The 20,124-nt window shown below is 30.1% G+C and overlaps 3 protein-coding genes and 1 long non-coding RNA gene across 4 annotated transcripts; all 4 read left to right on the top strand.

Moving 5' to 3' along the window:
• The first annotated feature begins 579 nt into the window (after positions 1–579).
• Positions 580–2,604, top strand: LOC137819564 (ninja-family protein 2). Its single transcript, XM_068623449.1, has 2 exons — positions 580–1,257; positions 1,816–2,604. Exons 1-2 carry the CDS (start codon positions 759–761, stop codon positions 2,406–2,408), a joined length of 1,092 nt encoding a protein of 363 aa, XP_068479550.1. The 5' UTR covers positions 580–758; the 3' UTR covers positions 2,409–2,604.
• Positions 2,605–6,083: 3,479 nt separating this feature from the next.
• Positions 6,084–6,882, top strand: LOC137819229 (uncharacterized). The gene is made up of 3 exons (XR_011082257.1): positions 6,084–6,255; positions 6,348–6,503; positions 6,646–6,882. It is a non-coding gene; the product is annotated as an uncharacterized lncRNA (long non-coding RNA).
• A 2,628-nt stretch (positions 6,883–9,510) lies between these two features.
• On the top strand, positions 9,511–10,929 carry LOC137819620 (uncharacterized). The gene is made up of 4 exons (XM_068623522.1): positions 9,511–9,663; positions 9,756–9,908; positions 10,250–10,402; positions 10,691–10,929. Exons 1-4 carry the CDS (start codon positions 9,600–9,602, stop codon positions 10,840–10,842), a joined length of 522 nt encoding a protein of 173 aa, XP_068479623.1. The 5' UTR covers positions 9,511–9,599; the 3' UTR covers positions 10,843–10,929.
• Positions 10,930–14,332: 3,403 nt separating this feature from the next.
• Positions 14,333–19,474, top strand: LOC137818977 (uncharacterized). The gene is made up of 4 exons (XM_068622650.1): positions 14,333–14,755; positions 15,384–15,497; positions 17,233–17,337; positions 18,874–19,474. Exons 1-4 carry the CDS (start codon positions 14,650–14,652, stop codon positions 19,152–19,154), a joined length of 606 nt encoding a protein of 201 aa, XP_068478751.1. The 5' UTR covers positions 14,333–14,649; the 3' UTR covers positions 19,155–19,474.
• The last annotated feature ends 650 nt before the right edge of the window (positions 19,475–20,124 follow it).

The raw sequence follows: 20,124 nt of genomic DNA, 5'->3' as shown, positions 1-20,124 counted from the left end.
AAAAGGTTAATTAATTAATTAATTAGGTTATTAATTAGTGTGAGATGTATAATTTAAAAAATTGGTGAAAAGGTAAAACGAAAAGATGACGAGAAAAAGAGTGGTGAGATGAGACGTTAATTAATGGTTTAATGATGATGATGATGTGATGAGTAGTAGATAGAAGTAACAGTACGCGAGAAATTCCCTCCCGAAACGTCGACGTGTCCTTTTCCTTAACGAGTCCCAATCAATCTCGGTTTCTCGTAACGTCACCATCACCTTAAAAACCACCCTTCACGCTTTCACTTCACCACCCTCCACGTTTCGCCTCCGCAAAAACCCCACACTCTGCCCCTCCCCACCTCACCTCCTTCCGCCACGTGTCCCTCCCTTCCCAAGCGGCACCACGCTCTCTCTCCCCCGCCTCGAGATTCAAGCGCTGCGCAGCTAGAGATTCGCGCCACCCCCTCCTTCCGCCACGTGTCCCCCCTCCCCTCCCCCTCATCGCCCGCCACGTGGCTCCCTCCGAACCTTCGCTAAACAGATTCTCATTCTCTGTTCCTCGATAAGAAAGGATTTAGCGGTGCACCCTTCGTTAACGCTCCCGTTACGTGTCGCTAACCGCCACCCCTGCCTTCTCGCCTTCCGCCACCTGTCCCTCCGCTCCCCCTTAATCAGATTAATTAATTCTTCCCTTTTTTTTCCTTTTCGATCCATAAATCGCAAATCACCACTCTCTCTTTCTGTTATGTTACCGATTACCTTTCTCAGAAGCCATGGTTGAAGTTGAAGAGATAGAGCTCGATTTGGCGCTCTCCATTGGAGGCACTTTCAAGCACACCGTGCACGGCCCCGCACCCGATTCCAAACCCGATTCCTTCACACGCCTCGCCGTGGAACCGCACGACAAGCGCGAGATTCAAGCGCTGCGGCGAATGGAGGCCAAGAAGAAGCGGGAGCAGAAGAGGGAGCGCGGCAGGGAGACCGAAGTCGAGTGGGAACACCTTTTTAAGAAGGAGAAGACGGAATGCCATAACGCCGTTACTGGCTTTGCGCCGTGGAGAACCTCCGACCCGTTCCGCGTTCAACAGTTTGCCACGGTGCAGTACTTGCCGTTGAATAACGGCTTTCCGTTACCGTGCTGGGTCGGAGGCCAGAAGAATGCAGGTGGAGTTGACGGCGGTAACGGCTGTGATAAGAAAGCGTCGAAGTCTAACGGGTCTTCTCGGTGCAGTTCTTCTGCGGTTTCGGATTACCTGAGCTCTTCTCGTGAAGGTGATTATATGTTTTTAATTTTAATATTTGAAATTTTTTTTCTGCTCTTCCTATGTTCGATGTCATTCTTCTGCTGTTTCTTAATGCAAACACTGTTCATGCACCTGTAATGATAAAAAAAATGATTTTTGACTGATTTCTGTGTAATAGTTATGTAAAGTAACTATTGTTTGGTGCTGTCGAAGGTCGAATCAAGAAAAGAAAAATTGTGTTGCAGTGTTAAGGAGTTACATTCTTGGTATGTGGGGTTGCTTCATATGCGCATTAAATTGAATTTTAATTTTGTTTTGAAAAAGTATGAAACGTGAATCACTGTTGCATGCGTCTTTAAAGAAAAATGCAGATCATCCTTATCCTGTTGAACTCGAGTTGAGTCAGTGAATTTATTTGAAGAGAAAAAGTTGCCATTTTAATGTCATGAAAAAGAGGAGGAGCTTTTAATGAGAATAATGAGAATGTTTGCCAAGTTAAATTTGAATAGATTGACTTCTTGTGTTTATGCAATTTTGATATTTAATCTTATCATCTTTAACAATTATTGCAAATATGTTTTCTCAGATGGGGGAAGCACTGATAGCCACAGCCATTCAGTTCATTCTTGGGCAGAACAACCCCATTTGACCACTTCCAAGGAAATAAGCATAGGAACAACCCAACCTGAAGAAAGTGCTTCTGCTTCATCTCACACCATGAAACCCAAACAAGGCAACAACACGCAGGAAAGAAAGCACATTGCAAAGGAAACTCAACCAAAACCAAATCCAAATCCAAAACCCTCTTCACCTGAGCATGTGAAACTGAAGCAAGAACCTCCCAGAAGCCACGATGCACTTCCAACAATGCAAGTTGACAAGTCTTTGTGCAACGAAAACTCAAGCCCCTTGATGGAGAACAAAGGTGACCTGGGAAAGCCCCCTAAGCCTCTCTCTCACACCTCCTTACTCCCTCAAATGCCTTATGTCTCCACAAAAGGGAACAATGGGAAAACTGTTAATGGGTTCCTATACAGATATAACAAATCTGAGGTTAGCATTATTTGTGCCTGCCATGGAAGCACATTTTCACCAGCGGAGTTTGTGCAGCATGCAGGGGGCACAGACATCACACACCCTTTAAGGCATATCACAGTAATTCCTTCTGCCTTGGGCTGATTAATCCCTTTTTTTGTGTTAGGTTTTTTCTCAGTTCTATATCTAATAGCGTGTTTGCAAATATGTTGAGATGTTTAGAGATTATTGAAAGTATTATTAGCTGGTTCAAACACTCTATCAGAGAGAGCTGCAGAAGAATTTGATTCATCTGTCTTATGTTATCTGATCTTTAGGCTCAGTATATATTTTCCTTCCAGGAGTTTTCTTTTAACTATCCTAACATCATTAATTAACAAACAATTACTTTAGTTGAGATTGTTTCATGTTTTAGAATATTATATATATGTTTTGGCAAAGTATGATTTTAGTTGCCCCAAACTTTCAAAATTTATATAATTTTTTACTCTGGTTTTTTTCATTTCAATTACTTATCCACTTTTATCTATTAAAACCGATTAAAAAAATATTAATTTTTATTTAATTATTTTAATCTCGCATTTATTATGTTAATCTGGCACTACCCTACCAACCATTATTATCATTGTATCCTAGGTAGCACCAAGCTAGATTCACAGATTCACACAAGTGCACCTAGCATTAGGTCTGCCTTACCATGGTTGTTGTCGCAAACTAGGAGCAGACCAAAAGGTGAAAAGAAATATCCTCTTTTCTTAATTATTATTATTATTATTTTAAAAAAATACTTTCTATAATTAAATTCACCTAAAACTAAATTAACAATTCTAAAATTTTTATACATAAAGACAAATAAAATCATTTATAATAATACAAAAATAATTTAAATACTTTTTATTTTGTAAGATCTATTTCTTCGATACATCTTGAAGCTTCAATACCCTTTCTTTTTTCTGTTTCCTTTTCTGCTTGCACCTGTAATGTGTAGTGTCTGAGTCACTTTAGAAAGTACATCAAGCTAAGTTGCCACTAATCTAAAAAGCCTATTGTGCTACGGTTTTTCTTTTATGATTTAAGCATTTCAAACAATGGATCCATGTTATATTTTTACTTTATTTCTTTTATCTATTTAGATTTTTCACCAGACTCTTTTATTTAATACATATTTTTTGCCTCTCGGTTGTTCATTTTGTGTGATCTAGTTGTTAAAGTTTGTGACAGGAATTCTTAAAAGATGTATTTTAATTTGGGGTTTAACAATAATTTGATAAGAGTTCGCGGCTAATGCTAAAGACACTAGTGCAAAATATATTTTATATTGTTAAAATGATATCGGTTAAGAAGAAAATAATTTAAAATAGACATAGTAACAATTTCGTGAATAAGTTAACAATTATTACATGGGCTAGTATTATATTGAAATTAACATAATATGTACATATTACATGTCAAAATTAGTTTAGTAAAATTTATGTGAAAATTACTTTAATAAAATTTATTTTGGTTCTATGATATATAATTACTTGCATTAATATAATATGTACATATTAAATGTGAAAATTAGTTTAGTGAAATTTATTTTGGTTTTATGATATATAATTATTTGAATTTTTCAGGATATAGTCTATGATGTGGTTGTTGTTACAAGTTCAACTTATGTTATGAATAAGTTTATTGACAATCTTTGAAGTTTATATTCAAATATTTAAAAACATTATTTGGTAGTGGTAGTGCTAGATTAAATGTCAGAGATGCTCCAATAAAATTATTTTTTCAATCAAATTATGTTGAGTGTTTGCACATCTTAAATTTTTTAATGGTTATATATTTATTGTTGATGATATTTTTATCAATTGAAAGGTTATTTCATATAAAATAGTAACTTTGTGAATTACTGAAGCAACATATATTGTCACGATAAAAGTGATGAAGAAAATCTTATAATTGAGGTGTTTGGAAAGAGAATCAAGTGTACAAAACTAGTTTGTCACTGTGAAATAACAATGTCATACAATTATTTAAGAACCAAGTTCTTTAATATTTATGAACTAAGTTATTTTTGAACATATTAACATCAAGTTAGAGATGAAATTGCTTGAGGATTTTTTTTAAAGTGATGAAGGTCTCAACCAAGTTCAAATTATTATTGTTCTGAAGATTTATTTTTATCAATTTTGTATTAACATTGTAAGATATTATTAGTTAGTTATAACATTTGATCATAGTGAATTTTGGACTTAAATTGAAGTTCATTAATAGTTTAATTAAACCATGGACTTAAATTGAAGTTCATTAATAGTTTAATTAAACTTATTAAACCATGCTATAGCATTTATAGTGTGTTATTTTCTAACTTTTTCACACTACAAGGCAATTGCTTTTTGCACCATATCACTGGATCCGATTCCAGCGAAAAAGACGAAATTGTACTTAATTGCTTTTTGCACCATATCACTGGATCCGATTCCAGCGAAAAAGATGAAACTGTACTTAAAAAGCGAAAAAGACGAAACTGTACTTAAAAGGAATTTCCAACCGATTCCAGCGAAAAAGACGAAACTGTACTTAAAAAGAATTTCCAAAATATGTGTTCTTGGATTTTTTTTTCGAAATGAAGTTTTATATTACGGATTTTTTTATCCTGAATGGGTTTTCATTTTTGTTCTGGATTTTCATTTTCGAAACACAATAATTTCTTTTCTGGATTTTTTTTTTCGGAACATTATTTTTCAATTCCGGATTTTTTTATTTAAAATAAAATTTTAATTTTTGTTTTTGAATTTTTATTTCCGAAACTCAATAACGATTTTCGAATTTATTTTTTCAGAATATATTATTTTCAATTCTGGATTTTTATTTATGAGGAATTAAGAATATTTTTGAAAATTAAAAAAATATGTTGGGTACAGGTTAAAAATGATTAGGTGTAGGAAGTATTTGCCTTTAATTTATAATAATAAAGTCATTGAGATAAATCATTTTTAATGAGAACAATCTAGTCGAATATTTAAAAGAAAATTGTAATTGAACTTCTTAAAAATATCATAATTTAATTGTTGTTTTTTCCTTAATAGAAAGATTACATATTGATAATTACAATGACATTCTTTTATTCATATAAATATTTTTCCTTATAAATTAATTGTTTGCAAATTTATTTTATTGAGTGACGCTTCCACACTAACAAAGAGAATTATTCTCTTAATAGATGAACATGCCTTTTATATATATATATATATATATATATATATATATATATATAATTGTAATTTATAAATTATTTTAAATATTCGAATTCACATTATAATTCATTATTTTACCATATGAGAGAATTTCATATAAACTCATAGTCCCTATAACTAGTATTTTTTGTAAAACAAGATATATACATTTATGAGATTCTTTATTTAATCTTTTATTATAAATATCTAAAATAAATTACTTTAATTTATTTTTATGTAGTTTTTTAAAACTCAATAAATTATAAATGATGTGTTTTATACATTAAAAAGACTACTTTCCTATTTAAATAATATACATTTACTCCGTTATTTTTATAATTTAATAAATATAAATATATCTATTAACAAAACTTTTAGTTTTTTTATGAATTTGTTCAACCAGTCAAAAAGAAGAATTAAACCCTCAAAATTTCTATTAATGAAAGCATACATAAACACATGCTTAAAACACTAATTCAAACAAATCTTACACATTTAATTTAATTTGTAATATTTGATTCACACTTAAATTACGTTTCCTTTAATTAATTTCAAGTCCACCCTCTACTATAAATATTCAAAACAATCAATAGTACACACCATGAAAAAACACATTTGATCTAATTACACAAATTGAGTTTCAAATTTTTAATTATCTTCAGTCACAAATTTCAACCTTTTGTCTTAAGGCTACAACCTCAAAAATATGTCAAAGGGTTCATTGAAATTAGTCTTTTTGTTCCTCGTTATTGCCATGGAAACCTTTCATGGTGTGTATTTGTTCTGTAATTATTTCTTCATTGTTCTATGTAATACTTTTCTCATATCTTCTTATACTAAAATCATTTAATGAATTTTGTAGGTCTTTCATTCTCAAAGATACCAATGGAGAAGGGTGGAATGGTTGATTCATCTCAATGTTTTACCAATAAAGATTGTGTTCCCTTCGTTCCATTTATGAACTGTGGTGGAGCAGGTGCTTTTTGCAGAGATGGTGCTTGTGTTTGTAAACAACAAAGTATGTAATATCAAAAGATGGAGTCAGATATTCATATTAATGCTTTTCAAAGGAGGATTACAACTCATTTATCTCTTCCATGTTATCTGTAATATTTTTCTTATATACTTCTTATATTAACATTATTTAATGAATTTCACAGGTCTTTCAAGTGGAAAAGTTGATTCATCTCAATGCTTTACAGATAAAGATTGCATTTCCTTCATTCCATTTATGAAATGTGGTGGAGCAGGTGTTTTCTGCAGAGATGGTGCTTGTGTTTGTAAACAAATGTAATATCAAAAGATGGAGTCAGATATTCATCTTAATGTTTTTCAAATGAGAATTATAACTCATTTATGAATAAGAATATAAATAGATTGAATTAAAATTAGTTATCCTTTCATGAGTTTTATTAAAATAAATAAATTGAACTATTATAAAATTGAATTAGTATGAGATAAAATATTATAAAATTGAATTAATATAAGATAAAATATTATAAAATTTAATTAATATGAGAGAACGTAACTGAATATAAATTGAGTTTAATTACATCATAATTTTATTGAATTTAATTTAATTTAATAATTTTAAATTACTTTAGCATATACATTGTTTAAATTATTAATGGATATTTTATTTTAAAATATTTTTTTACATCTCACGTGTTATAATTCAGTTCAATTTAAACAAACTTAAATAATTTAGTTTTTTAAAATTAAATTAATATAATAATTCAATATAAAAAATAAATAATTTTATATATTTTATACAATTTAAATAATTTAAATAATATTACTATTATAATTTTCGTTAATAATATTAATAATAAAAATAAGGTATGTAAAATGTGTGTGAATTGTGTGTATATGGACCATCTGGAATCACATGAATAAGATGGTGTTTAAACAAGGTAAGGTAGACATTGAGAAAATCTTCCATATGACACGATTTAAGGTGTGGACTAGTATGAAAAATATATCATCTTTTGTTTTGTTCTCCCTATCAGATTGGATGTTATGCCCTATTCAGTGTTTGAAATATGTTAAATGAGTCTCTCTCTCTCAGGTTGTGTTATTGTATTGTTTTCAATATATGTTTGAAAGTTTTGCATTATTCTTAGCTTGATATCTATAATTGTATTTGTCGTAGCAGATTTATTTCTTTGTTATATGATATGTGGTTTGTGTGTAATATTAAATATCTTTTTAAACCTGTTTGTAGCTTTGTCCTCTTCTCTTTTCATACCTTGGCCAGATCAGGGAAAGGTTTTTTTTTTTTGTTTGTTTGCAGGTTCTCTTGGTGGAGTGTTATGGAGAAACTGGTAAAAAGAAGACTACAACTGGCGTGAAGACTTTTGGAAGAGTATTTGACATGTATTACAACACTCCATGCTGGTTTCCAACACTAGCATGCTTTTGGATTTTGTTGGTGGGGTCAGATGGTTGATGTTGCTAAAACCATTGGGCCTTGAGCGGTTTCACTTTTATAACTATGTATTTTTTGTGGTGCATTTGGAACACATAGCATATGTTTTGGTTGCCACAACTGTAAACTACCAAAGAAACTATGCTTTTTAGACAGCTTGTAGTTTTGGTCTTTTTTTGTTAGTTGTTGCATTATTATGTGATGTTTTGGGCTTCTAGTTAGGTTTTTTTGTTTAAGTCAATTCATTCGCAGGCTGCTTGACATGTATGTAGGTTTTTGAGATGATATGTTAGTGGATTGTAATGAATTCTGGCTTGGAGGTCATTCTCGTGTATATGGGTTGAGACGTTCCTTAACTGTCCTATTTTGTTTAATGTAATTAGTTCATTGTAGATAAAAAAAATAACAATATTATGATTATTATGACTCATAATAATAATAATTATGATTATGGATTATAAGTCTTGTGTTTAGAAATTCATAGTTATTAAGAGATAGTTTATCCAATCTCTAACAATGGGATGACTAAAGATTATGAATGAGTATCTCTAGAATATATTAAATATTTGAAGTAATTTATTGGCTTTTTAATTTTTGATACGTCTAAAATTCAGTCATGATGTTATTGAAATGTTGAGAAAGTTGTAGCAATAATTATTTAGAAAATAATATGTAATTAATTTTATTGTATTAAAATTATGTCACAAACAATCTTTGGTTTTGGACAATAGAGATAGTCATAGAGATAAATTAGAGTGTGGAAGATAAGAGACGATTATTTATAATCATTGTATATGATTGGTTAAAAACGAGTAAAATCACATTTTCTACAATCTTTTGCTAAGTAGAATATTGACCACACTAATAAAGAAAATTACTCTCTTAAAAAATAAACAGATAATATAAATATATATATATAATATTTACATTTTATTTTTTTTAATTATTCAAATTTACATATAACAATGTATTTATTATAATTTATTATTTTACCATATAATAGAATTCTATATAAAATCATAGTCGTATAACAGTAATATTTTTTATAAAATAAATATCTAATTTATGAGTTTTTTTTATAATTTATTTAATTTTTTATTATAAATTATTTACTATTAATGTATCATAAAAATATTACTTTATTTCTTATGTAGTTTTTTTAAAAATTAATAAATTATAAATGATGTGTATACAGGATTAAGAAGACTACTTTCTACTTAAATAATATATATTTACTCCATTATTATTATAATTTAATAAATATACATATATTCATTATTAAAACTTTCAGTTATGAATTTGGTCAACCAGCCAAAGAACAATAACGTTCAAAATTTACTTTAATGAAAGGTATAAATACATGCTTACAACACAAATTCAAACAAGTATTACACATTAATTAATTGTTAGAATCAAAACTCACATAATATTTATTTGAATGTATAAAAGAAATAAATGTATGTATAAATATTAAGTGTGAATTATATATTAAAAATTAAATTAAATGTTCCTTCAAATAATTTCAACTTCACCCTCTACTATAAATATTTAAAACGATCAATAGTAAACACCATGAAAAAATCGATTTGTTCAATTTACATAAATTGAGTTATAAATTTTGTATTTTTCTTCACTCACAAAATTTCAATCTTGTATCCCTAAGCCTACACCTACAACCTAGAAGATATGTCAAAAGGTTCATTGAAATTAGTATTTTTTTTTCTCATTATTGCCATGGAAGCCTTTCATGGTGTGTCTTTGTTCTATAATTATTTCTTTCATGTTCTATGTAATATTTTTTTCATATCTTCTTATACTAAAATCATTTAATGAATTTTGTAGGTCTTTCATTCTCAAAGATACCAATGGAGAATGGTGGAATGGTTGATTCATCTCAATGTTTTACCGATAAAGATTGTGTTCCCTTCGTTCCATTTATGAAATGCGGAGCAGGTGTTTTTTGCAGAGATGGTGCTTGTGTTTGTAAACAAAAAAGTAAGTAATATCAAAAGATGGAATTGGATATTCTTATTAATGTTTTTCAAAGGAGGATTACAACTCATTTATGAATAAGAATAGAGATAGATTGAATTAAAATTGGTAATCCTTTCATGAATTTTATTGAAATAAATAAATTAAACTATTATAAAAATTGAATTAATATAAAATTAAATTAATATGAGATAAATTAAAATATTATAAAATTGAATTAATATGAGAGAACATAACTGAATATAAATTGACTTATGTATTTGTTCTATAATTATTTCTTCCATGTTCTATGTAATATATTTCTCATATCTTCTTATACTAAAATCATTTAATGAATTTTTCAGGTCTTTCATTCTCAAAGATACCTATGGAGAAGGGTGGAATGGTTGATTCATCTCAGTGTTTTACCGATAAAGATTGTGTTCCCTTCGTTCCATTCATGAAATGTGGAGGAGGTGTTTTTTGCAGAGATGGTGCTTGTGCTTGTAAACAAACAAGTATGTAATATCAAAATATGGAGACAGATATTCATCTTAATGTTTTTCAAAGGAGGATTACAACTCATTTATGAATAAGAATAAAGATAGGTTGAATTAAAATTAGTAATCCTTTCATGAGTTTTATTAAAATAAATTAATTAAACTATTGTAAAATTGAATTAATATGAGAGAACATAACTGAATATATATTGGGTTATGTATTTGTTCTATAATTATTTCTTCCATGTTTTATGTAATATTTTTCTCATATCTTCTTATAATAAAATTATTTAATGAATTTTGTAGGTCTTTCATTCTCAAAGATGCCAATGGAGAAGGGTGGAATGGTAGATTCATCTCAATGTTTTACCGATAAAGATTGTGCTCCCTTCGTTCCATTTATGAAATGTGGTGGAAGAGGTGCTTTTTGTAGAGATGGTGCTTGTGTTTGTAAATAAGCAAACATGTAATATCAAAAGATGAAGTGGAATATTCATCTTAATGTTTTTCAAAGGAGGATTACAAATCATCTATGAATAAAAATAGAAATAGATTGAATTACCATTAGTAATCCTTTCATAAGTTCTATTAAAAAATAAATAAATAAAACTATTATAAAATTGAATTAATATGAGATAAACTAAACTATTATAAGATTGAATTAAATTAGTTAATAATTTAAATAAATTGAGTTTAATTATATCATTATTTTAGTGAATTGAATTTAGTTTAATAGCATATACATGGTTTGAATTATTATCAATGAATATTTTATTTTTAAATATACTTTTACTTCTCACGTGTTATAGTTCAGTTGAATTTAAACAAACTTATTTAAGAGTGATTTAATTTTTAAAAAAATAAATTACTATAATAATTCAATATATTTTTTTTAAATGATTATAATGTTTTATACAATTTAAATAAGTTTTATATCAATTTAGTCAAATATTTTTTAATGATTGTATATATGAATTTTCATGGATAAAAAATATAAAAAAAAACATTAAAGTACATTAAAGAAATATATTCAATGTTTTAAGAATAGTGATCAAATAACTTATATTTTTTTATTGCACCTTAGGATAAAAAAACAGAAAATCAAATGGTACATTTACATGCATAACCTAAGTTAATCAAGGAAACTAACTTTTACATTCACAATATTGTCTGCACAAACCGTGACTCACTTTTACTTTTTGACACTTAACAAAACCATCTACACCACCAAAAAATATAAAACAATACTAGTCTTTGTGGATTAAAGCTCATAAAAAAAAACTTCAATATTAGTCGGTTTGGAAATAAATAAAAAACTAATTTTCGATTAATCAGTTTAAAAATAAAAAAAATAATTTAAAAAGTACAATTTAACAATACATTTGAAATTGTATCACTTCTACATTTGAATTATACAATCCAAAAATACTAAACAACATTAAAAATAAATAATTTTAAATAATATAATTTAGAACACAATATCCAAATTTTTATATCACTCATTCCAGAGTCTTCCCAATAAAACCCCATAAAAAAACATTTTTCAGATTTTTCATGCCCCCATTAGAGATTACAATGGAGGTGCAACAAAAACTGCGAGAGTGCAAGAAGAAAGAACCATAGTGTTTTTGGGGTTTTGGAAGATAATATTTTTCACGGGGCACGCTCATATTAAATATTAAATATGAAAGTACTTTTTTGTCCTTCAGTAAAAAAATAAATTAATCTTTAAAATTTCACACACCTTTTTCACTTTTTTTTTTCTTCCATTTTATGTCATTCACTCCCAATGACCTCCACTCTTTTTTTAGATTAGTTACTCACTTAGTTTTCTGGCTTTTAAAAATATTTCAGATTACATTTAGAAGATATTTTTTAATCAGACGTGTTTTACATTTTCAGAATCCAAAATAATTTAAAAATTATATATATTCGGATTATATAATCCAAAAGCTAATTTTAAATAAAAAATAACTTTCAAATTATATAATCCAAAATCTAATTATAGAAGGTAATCATGAATTGAAAAAAATAAATCCAAAATATAAATTACACTTTATGGGAGTGAGCCAAGTTACTTTTAAGCTGCACCCTATCACTTTTTTAAATTTCCAAAATTACTCTTATTTTGTATTTAAAAATTCAAAATAATAAATAAAATTCAAAACTAAATAAATAAATTTCAGATAAAAAAATCCAAAACAAAAAATTGAAAATACATTCCGGATAAGAATTTCTGAAATTAAAAAATGTGTTATAGAAATTTAAATCAGAATATTTATGTAAAAAGAATTCAGGAAGTAATTTTTATCCACACTTTTTTTATCTAAGGTTATTTTCGTCATTTTTGGGGGTATTTTTGTCATTTTCAATAGTAAATTGGGTGTATGTTAGAATTGATATGGTGTAAGAAGAATTGGCCTTTCTACAATGATTTTGAAGTTGTTAAATCTTTTTATCCGTTTCTTTGTTTGTTCGTGTGCTAGATTTTCTTACATTCTTACTTGATTTCATATCTATTTAAAACTCGTTCGCACACTCTTGTGATCACCTAATTTTATCTTTTATCTCATAACACATAAATAATTTAAATTTAAATTATATGTTTTTCTTCTTTTCTAGGTTAAGAATAAGTAAAAAATTGTTTTAAAATCATATTGAAACTTTCTCTTAGTAACAAAAATATTGGTTTCTTTTAAAAAAACAAATTAAAACCTTTTAATTTGATAAACTTTTTTCAAGTAAAATTATTTTTGTTGGCTTATACTTGTTCTTTTAAAGGTATAATTATTTTTTGTCCCTACATTAATGATAAATAGTCAATTTCGTCAACATTAAATTTTTTTAATCAAAATTTATATTTAAAAATATATTTTTACTTAATTTTAAAAAAAATTTATCTAACCTGCCGGGTAAACCCACAGATTAACTCTTATAAGGATGAGAAATCACATTTTCTTATAGAGAGAGTAAACCGGGCCAGGTAAACCCACTAACCAACATTGTCATCCTTAGAAAACAAAGGGCAGTTTCTTCCTGCACCTCTATATTTTTCTTCCTACACTTCCACAATGTTATGCAAAGATCCAACTGTCCCTATTATTTTTTAAAACTCTAAAATACACTTGAATTGTATTTATTTTGGATTATGAAATTTGGAAATTTTTTGGATTGGCACTTCCAGTAAAATTTCGGATCCACCAATTCGTAATTCAAAATATGCATTTCACATTAAAAAATCCATCATTCAAAAAAAGCATTCTGGATCCATCAATCCGTAACAGAATTAGTCTTCCAGATTCAGCAATTCAGAAATCAATAATTTATGCAGAAGAAACACCCTTTCATCCGAAAAAAAAACGATTTAGTTATGGATTGATAAATCCGTAGCAGACTCTCATATCCCGATTTTCGGTACCCACAGTGCCTTTTCTAAATAAAAGGTTAAGGCCAGTTTCAGGATTTAGAAAATTGTGGGGTGCAAGAAGAAAAATGTAGGGGTGCAAGAAGAAGAAGCCGAAAAAGGATCCATAAGTTCAAGGTAGTTTCTTCCTGCACCCCCACAAAGTTGCACAAAGACAAAACTATCCCTATATAAACTGTATATTTATAAGTTTTTTTGTATTCTGGATTATGAAATCCGGTAAATTTTTGGATTGACCCTTCCGGTAAATTTTCGGATTGACGCATCCGGTAATCTCCCAGATTGGCACTTCCGGTTGTACATGAATGATAGTGTTAATTCAAAATAAAAAAATGCAAAACATCTATAATTGAAAAAACCATTCCAGATCCATCAATCCGTAATTCAAAATATGCATTCCAAATTCAGAAATCCATAATTGAAATAAATCATTCCGGATCCACCAATCTGTAATAGAAATTAGGTTCCGGATTCAGCAATCCAGAAATCAATAATTTATGCAAACTTTGCTTCCAGAACACCCATTCATCCGGAATGCAACATGATTCACTTCCGGATTGATGAATCCGTAACACACTCTCAGATCCCTAAATTTTGGGGGTCAGTTTCGGAATTTACAAAATTATGGGGTGCAGGAAGAAACTGCCTAAGTTCTCTGCCCATAGTTCAGCCCAATTGAGAAGAACTAACGCCGTTTTCATTTCCAAGTTCTTCAGAAACTCTCTCACTTGAAACTTCATTTGGGAGTGACAGAGAGAAACAGCGACTGCACCATAAACCCTTCAAATCAAATCAAACAAATCCTTACAACACAATCGTGGATTCAAAACTCGAACAAAAAATGGGTTCTAAGAACGAAGAAGCTTCAGATGAAGGACCTATCAATTCACCTTCTTCTTCTTCTTCTCATTGGACAACTCGAACCGTTATTCCAACCGTCCTCGCAGGTCTATCTCCTTTTCTCTCTTTTATTATGTTGCTTCTTTTATTTCCCAATAACTATTTTTTTTCATCGGATCCCCATGCCCACGATCAACACTAGTTTTATTTTATATATACCCATGATTAGGCTGGAGGAGTTAATACCTATGGCATTCGTGTTTTGCACTAAAGAGTTGGTTTTTCACAACATGGCGATCCCTTTTTCTGCTGGAAAATGTGACATATTTACTGTCTCCAATAGGATTGTCTCGTAAGAAGATACATGTGGTTTTGTAGAAAAGTTAGAGAAGCTAATTTGTATTCTATTGCAGATTATTAAGATAATGTTTTAGTAATGTTTAATTATTCATTTAGTTCTTATAGTTTAACAGATTTTACCTTTTAGTCACTACATTTTAAATTTGTCCATTTTATCTTTATATATATTTTCTATTTTAACCGTTTTTAGTCCATGCTCAGATGGCAGGAACAAAATGAAATTAAAGTAGTATTTCTAAGGATTAAAATGGATGATTAAATGGTGTGTGAAATCAATGTTGCAAATTTACATTAGGTTGAGGATTTGAGTGGGGATAGAGAGTGAAAGAGGTTAGAGTGTTTGTATTTATGATGTTTGTGATTCTCTGGGAGCAGGGGTTGCTGGAGCTGGAACTGGGTTAATTTCAAAGCATCGAAAAACTCTTGGTCTTGCAAGTGTGTGTTCTAGCTATGCTGTGAATTTCGCCATCGTCACAGGGTGCTATAGTGGTAATTGTTGGATTTTCTTTTGATCTGATTATCTGCTTTTCAGTTTTGGAGATATGTTGTTGTATTTTGTATTTGATGGCATTGTTTGTGTTGATTAATGCGGCGTGTTTGGAATCCATGAATTTATTGATTTTCCGCGTTTCTTATGGATTTTGACTCCTCATTTTTTTTTTCACATGAGAGCAACATATTATGGGAGACAACCTGTGAACATTGTGCAGTCTTTCAAATTGAGGCTCTAGAATATTTGATTTTATCTTTGGACTTCATGTTTCAATTGCAAGGATTCAAGTCCAGTTTGTCTTAAGAAATTTTTTAGATATAATGTTGAATCCATGCATTTATCTTGCTCTCGTGCTGGGAATTTTCTAGTAACCATGAATTGAAAAGAGTAAGAAAAGAAAGATTTTTACTGAATAGAATGTGAGAAAGAGGAGAGCGCTCTCCTCCAAGTGTTTACCCTTCACGATAACAAATCTCCCTTTCTCCTATCCTTCTTCCCCTATTTATATCTTACTAGCCCTCTAACTAACTAACCCATTAATATTCTAATATCTTAACTAATTTCTCTTCCTCCTTATATCCTGACAATACACTCCTCCTAATATCAACCTTGTTTTCAAGGTTGGAGTAGTGGAAGTTTGATCCCATGGCTCTTCGTAATCACCATGATATTCACCCACTCTTTCTGAAAGTAATTGTGATGCTTTCCTACCGTAGGAGTGGAAACCCACTGGCTACTGCATGAAATTTCAGGTCTGGTGGCTTGAGTGATGGTGGGGGATGAGGGTGGCTTTTGTATAAAAAGCCTTTTGAACCTTCCTTCTGCCTCGGTGCCATTGCCAAGCTGCCATAGATGCACTTAAGTTTAATGCTAAAGGCTCAACCAACAAGTTGAAATTCCAAGATTCCAATGTCATTGATATTCCAGCTTCCTTCTTTCTCAAATCTGGGTCCAACAATGATTCTGATTCATATTATGGAAATTTGAATTTGGAAAAATATGATGTTTTTTTTGTATCTCCACCTTGGACTTCCTTTCTACTATTGGATTATCAAGAACATGGTCTTTGCCGCCCGCATTCTTTACTTTCCTTGCCTTTCTCCTATCAATGCATATACTTTTTCCTCTACCATAATCTCTGTTTCTCTTGCTATTTTGCCTCATAATTTTTGGTTTCTTCTCCACTACGGGTGTGGTTCTTGGTCAATGAACTTCTTTAGTTCTACCTTTTGATTTAAAGAATTGCAATAGATTACTACACACTCAGCTGCCACTCTTTGAATCAATTTTCCTTTGGCCAAAATGCCAACATCTATAACACTGGCTCTTTCTCGATGATCGGATAGGCCAGGTGAATTTGTTAGGAACCAAGAATTGAAAACAGAAAGAAAAGAGTTTTTTATTGAATAGAATGAAAAGTACATTAAATTGGAGATCACTTTTTCCTCCAAGGGTTTCCCCTTTACAAAGGATTTACAAAACAACAAATCTCCCTTTCTCCTATCATTCTTCCCTTATCTATGTCTAACTTCCCCACTCACTAACTAACTATCCCATTAATTTTCTAACTATCTTAACTGATTTCTCCTTCTCCATCCTAACAATTTTAGATTGCAACCCTCCTCTATATAGATAAGTTGATTGATTCACTGGATCCTAGTTTGGGGCGTGAACCCTAGTTGATGACTTTTTACCTAATTTAATAAGATTTAATTCTGTTTAATTTGTTAGGGGCACGCGAATTTGTGGCTGTAACTAGAAAAACAGGACCTGATGATTTATTTAACTCTGCATTAGCTGGATTTGGAACTGGTGCTATTCTTGGGCGTCTGCAAGGTTTAGTTCTACTCCTCTCACACTATTGCTGCGTGCTTGTGATTTTTGTCAGTCATTAACCATGGTGAATTATCTGTCTGTTCTTCAACTATCTTTTTATTATATGTTAAAATGAATTTTCTCTTGAATCTTACTATTACACTTTCTTTGTATTTGTATGATCTATTTGCTGCAACTTGTTACATATATAATTTATTCAGGACATTTGATCCTGCCCAACAATTTAGATCGAAATAACTTTTGCTTGATGAAATCTGAAATGTTTCTATCTTCAGTTTTCTTGCTCCTTTTTTTTTTTCTTTTTTGTCTGTTAAATCTTTTTTTGCTTTCTTAACTTTTCTTCTATTGATTCCTACATTGTCATGCAAATTTGCATTAGTATCAAAACCATGATTCACTAGGGTAGTCAATAGCAATGAATTTCTTTTAAAAATAGAAATTGATCAATATTTTTATCGTGAAGAACTTGGATGTGCTATACCATTCTCAATTACTTGTAAGGAAGAAGAAAAGGTATCATGGTTATTTCAAGTACAGTTTTGTTCTTTATCTTAGATTACCACTTATTTTTAATATTCTAGCTAAGGGTAAGGTTCTTCGAGATTACCACTAGGGTTGATGTGGAAGTTACATCCTTGGAGAGGATGAAGGTAATGTTGAGAGCATCTTTGAATTGCTATGGTACCCAAGGGATTAGTCTCATGACAATGCTTATGGGAATAATTTGGTCAAAGAGAAAGAGTTTTCCCATATTGTTTAAATTTTGATAAATGCATTATTTTATGGTAAAGTAAATGTAATAATATGAGGAGACTAAATCAAAATCCATACATAAGAATGAACCTCAAACCTAGACCAATCAAAACATAGGAGTTTAACACTTTTTATGAAAGTACACCAAAGAGAAACTATGAGGAAAACAAAAGAACCAGACCAATACCTACACCTTCAGATGAAGATCGCAAAAGAGACCTACACAAAACAAGGACCCAAAAAAACCAGATAATAATATTTTCTTAGTTTGACCTGCCCTAATATGCTTTTTAACACCTTTTCTAGGATTTTGACGCCTCCTAGTAATTTACAGAAAAGGCACAACCAATTCTGGCCGCTGCACCTTCTACGCACTACTAGGAGGCTTTGAAATCCTCAAAAAGGAGTTAAGAAGCTTGCTAGGGCAGGTCAAACTAAGTAAAAATGATTATTTGGCCTTCTTATGTAGGTGTTGTTCTTTTGTTTGCCTCATTGTTTCTCTTTATAGGTGTAAAACTCTTATATTCCGTTTGGTCTAGACTTGTATTATGTATGGGTTTTGGTCCAATCCCCCAATACTAGTTTGTACTCTTTTTTCTTTCTTTTTCCTTTTGTTTAATAATATTTTTTCATATAAAGGAAAATGATTGTTGGATGTCAGCCTAGCTAAGATGTCAGGTTTTATAATGACGTAAGTTTTATGAAAAATAAATAAATTTGGTCAATAGTGATAAGAGGCTCGGTTACAAGCCTTGAAAATTGATTTCATTTGTGAAATTTTAGGTGGTCAACGGGGTGCACTCCGGTACGGTGTCATCTTTGCTGTCGTAGGGACAGCAGCAGATTTTACTTTTTTGAAATTGAAAAATGCTTTTAGAGATCAGAGTAAAACAATATACCAAGACATTGAGAATTCAAAGAAGAGTGGATCTTGGTTAAAATTGCCGGAATGGTTTCCAGTTCGAGTACTCGATGAGGAAGCCCTTGCTGCTAAACGAGCTCAGGAAGAGCAATTCCTTCAGCAGAGGGCTAGGATTCGCAGCCTTAAAGAAGAAGAATCTTGAGAACTTAAATCTTTGTGGATGTTTTGCTGATCCTTGAGTGAAGCAAACTTCCACCCCGTAAAGCATTTTGTATACTCAATTTTATTTTATTTTATTGAATTAGTTTGTAAGTACTTCTCAACCTAAAAAGCAATGGCTTCAGCAGAGATTTTGAAAATGTTGAGATTGAAATTCATGTACTCATTTGGATTGTCTAATGATATTTCCCTTAGGGTAAACAATGTCCAGTTACTACGTGAGGAAAATCTATAAATAGTTTAAATGTATTTTAGAATTTTTGAATATACAATCCAATTAATATATTTCGAATTATATTTCAATATGTATTTCTAGATTCAGAATATATTTTTATTAAGGTAGTACATTTCTGAATTGTGGTATACTTTTGGAGTGTATTTTCTATTGTGTTACAGAATGTACTTTCAGGATACAAAAATTTATATTTCGAAATGTACAATAAAAAAAAAATGAATTATCGAATGTACAAAATAAAATATTGTATTTTAATATATTCATTCTGAAATACAAAGTATGGATTCTGGATTATATTATATATTATGGAAATACAAATTTTAAAGGGGTATAGAAATTTCTCTTATGAGGAATGCATGGACTGAACTGTTATATAGCAACACTAATGCCATAGCGACAATATTGTTTCATGTTTTGCTTGTATCACATTTGACTTATTACTTTCTTTCTTTTCTTGTTTGGTTGAATTTGCTACATTATCTTGGTCTCCTTATCATTCCCAAAATTGGATTATTTCCAACATTTGTTTCTACATGTTGGACTGGTAGTGCACATGATCTCTAGTAATCTACAATGATATTTATTTTATTGACATGGCTTTCTATACAATGCATCTACTACCTTCTTTCTTCTCCACTTTTAAGGGCTTTCATATGGAAATTAATGTTGCATTAATCTGTTAATCTTTGACAAAAAAAATGTTTATGTTTCCAGTTTC

The sequence above is a fragment of the Phaseolus vulgaris genome, chromosome 10 (assembly GCF_000499845.2).
Source record: "Phaseolus vulgaris cultivar G19833 chromosome 10, P. vulgaris v2.0, whole genome shotgun sequence".
Taxonomy (NCBI): domain Eukaryota; kingdom Viridiplantae; phylum Streptophyta; class Magnoliopsida; order Fabales; family Fabaceae; genus Phaseolus; species Phaseolus vulgaris.
Note: the sequence above shows the minus strand (reverse complement) of the source record. Positions and strands in the feature narration are given on the sequence as shown.

Coding starts and splice junctions, on each gene's coding strand:
- LOC137818977 (XM_068622650.1), top strand. CDS start 14,650: ATGGGTTCTAAGAACGAAGAAGCTTCAGATGAAGGACCTATCAATTCA. Junction 14,756..15,383: donor TATTCCAACCGTCCTCGCAG/GTCTATCTCCTT, acceptor CTCTGGGAGCAG/GGGTTGCTGGAGCTGGAACT. Junction 15,498..17,232: donor CGTCACAGGGTGCTATAGTG/GTAATTGTTGGA, acceptor TTAATTTGTTAG/GGGCACGCGAATTTGTGGCT.
- LOC137819564 (XM_068623449.1), top strand. CDS start 759: ATGGTTGAAGTTGAAGAGATAGAGCTCGATTTGGCGCTCTCCATTGGA. Junction 1,258..1,815: donor CCTGAGCTCTTCTCGTGAAG/GTGATTATATGT, acceptor ATGTTTTCTCAG/ATGGGGGAAGCACTGATAGC.
- LOC137819620 (XM_068623522.1), top strand. CDS start 9,600: ATGTCAAAAGGTTCATTGAAATTAGTATTTTTTTTTCTCATTATTGCC. Junction 9,664..9,755: donor TGCCATGGAAGCCTTTCATG/GTGTGTCTTTGT, acceptor TGAATTTTGTAG/GTCTTTCATTCTCAAAGATA. Junction 10,403..10,690: donor TTGTGCTTGTAAACAAACAA/GTATGTAATATC, acceptor TGAATTTTGTAG/GTCTTTCATTCTCAAAGATG.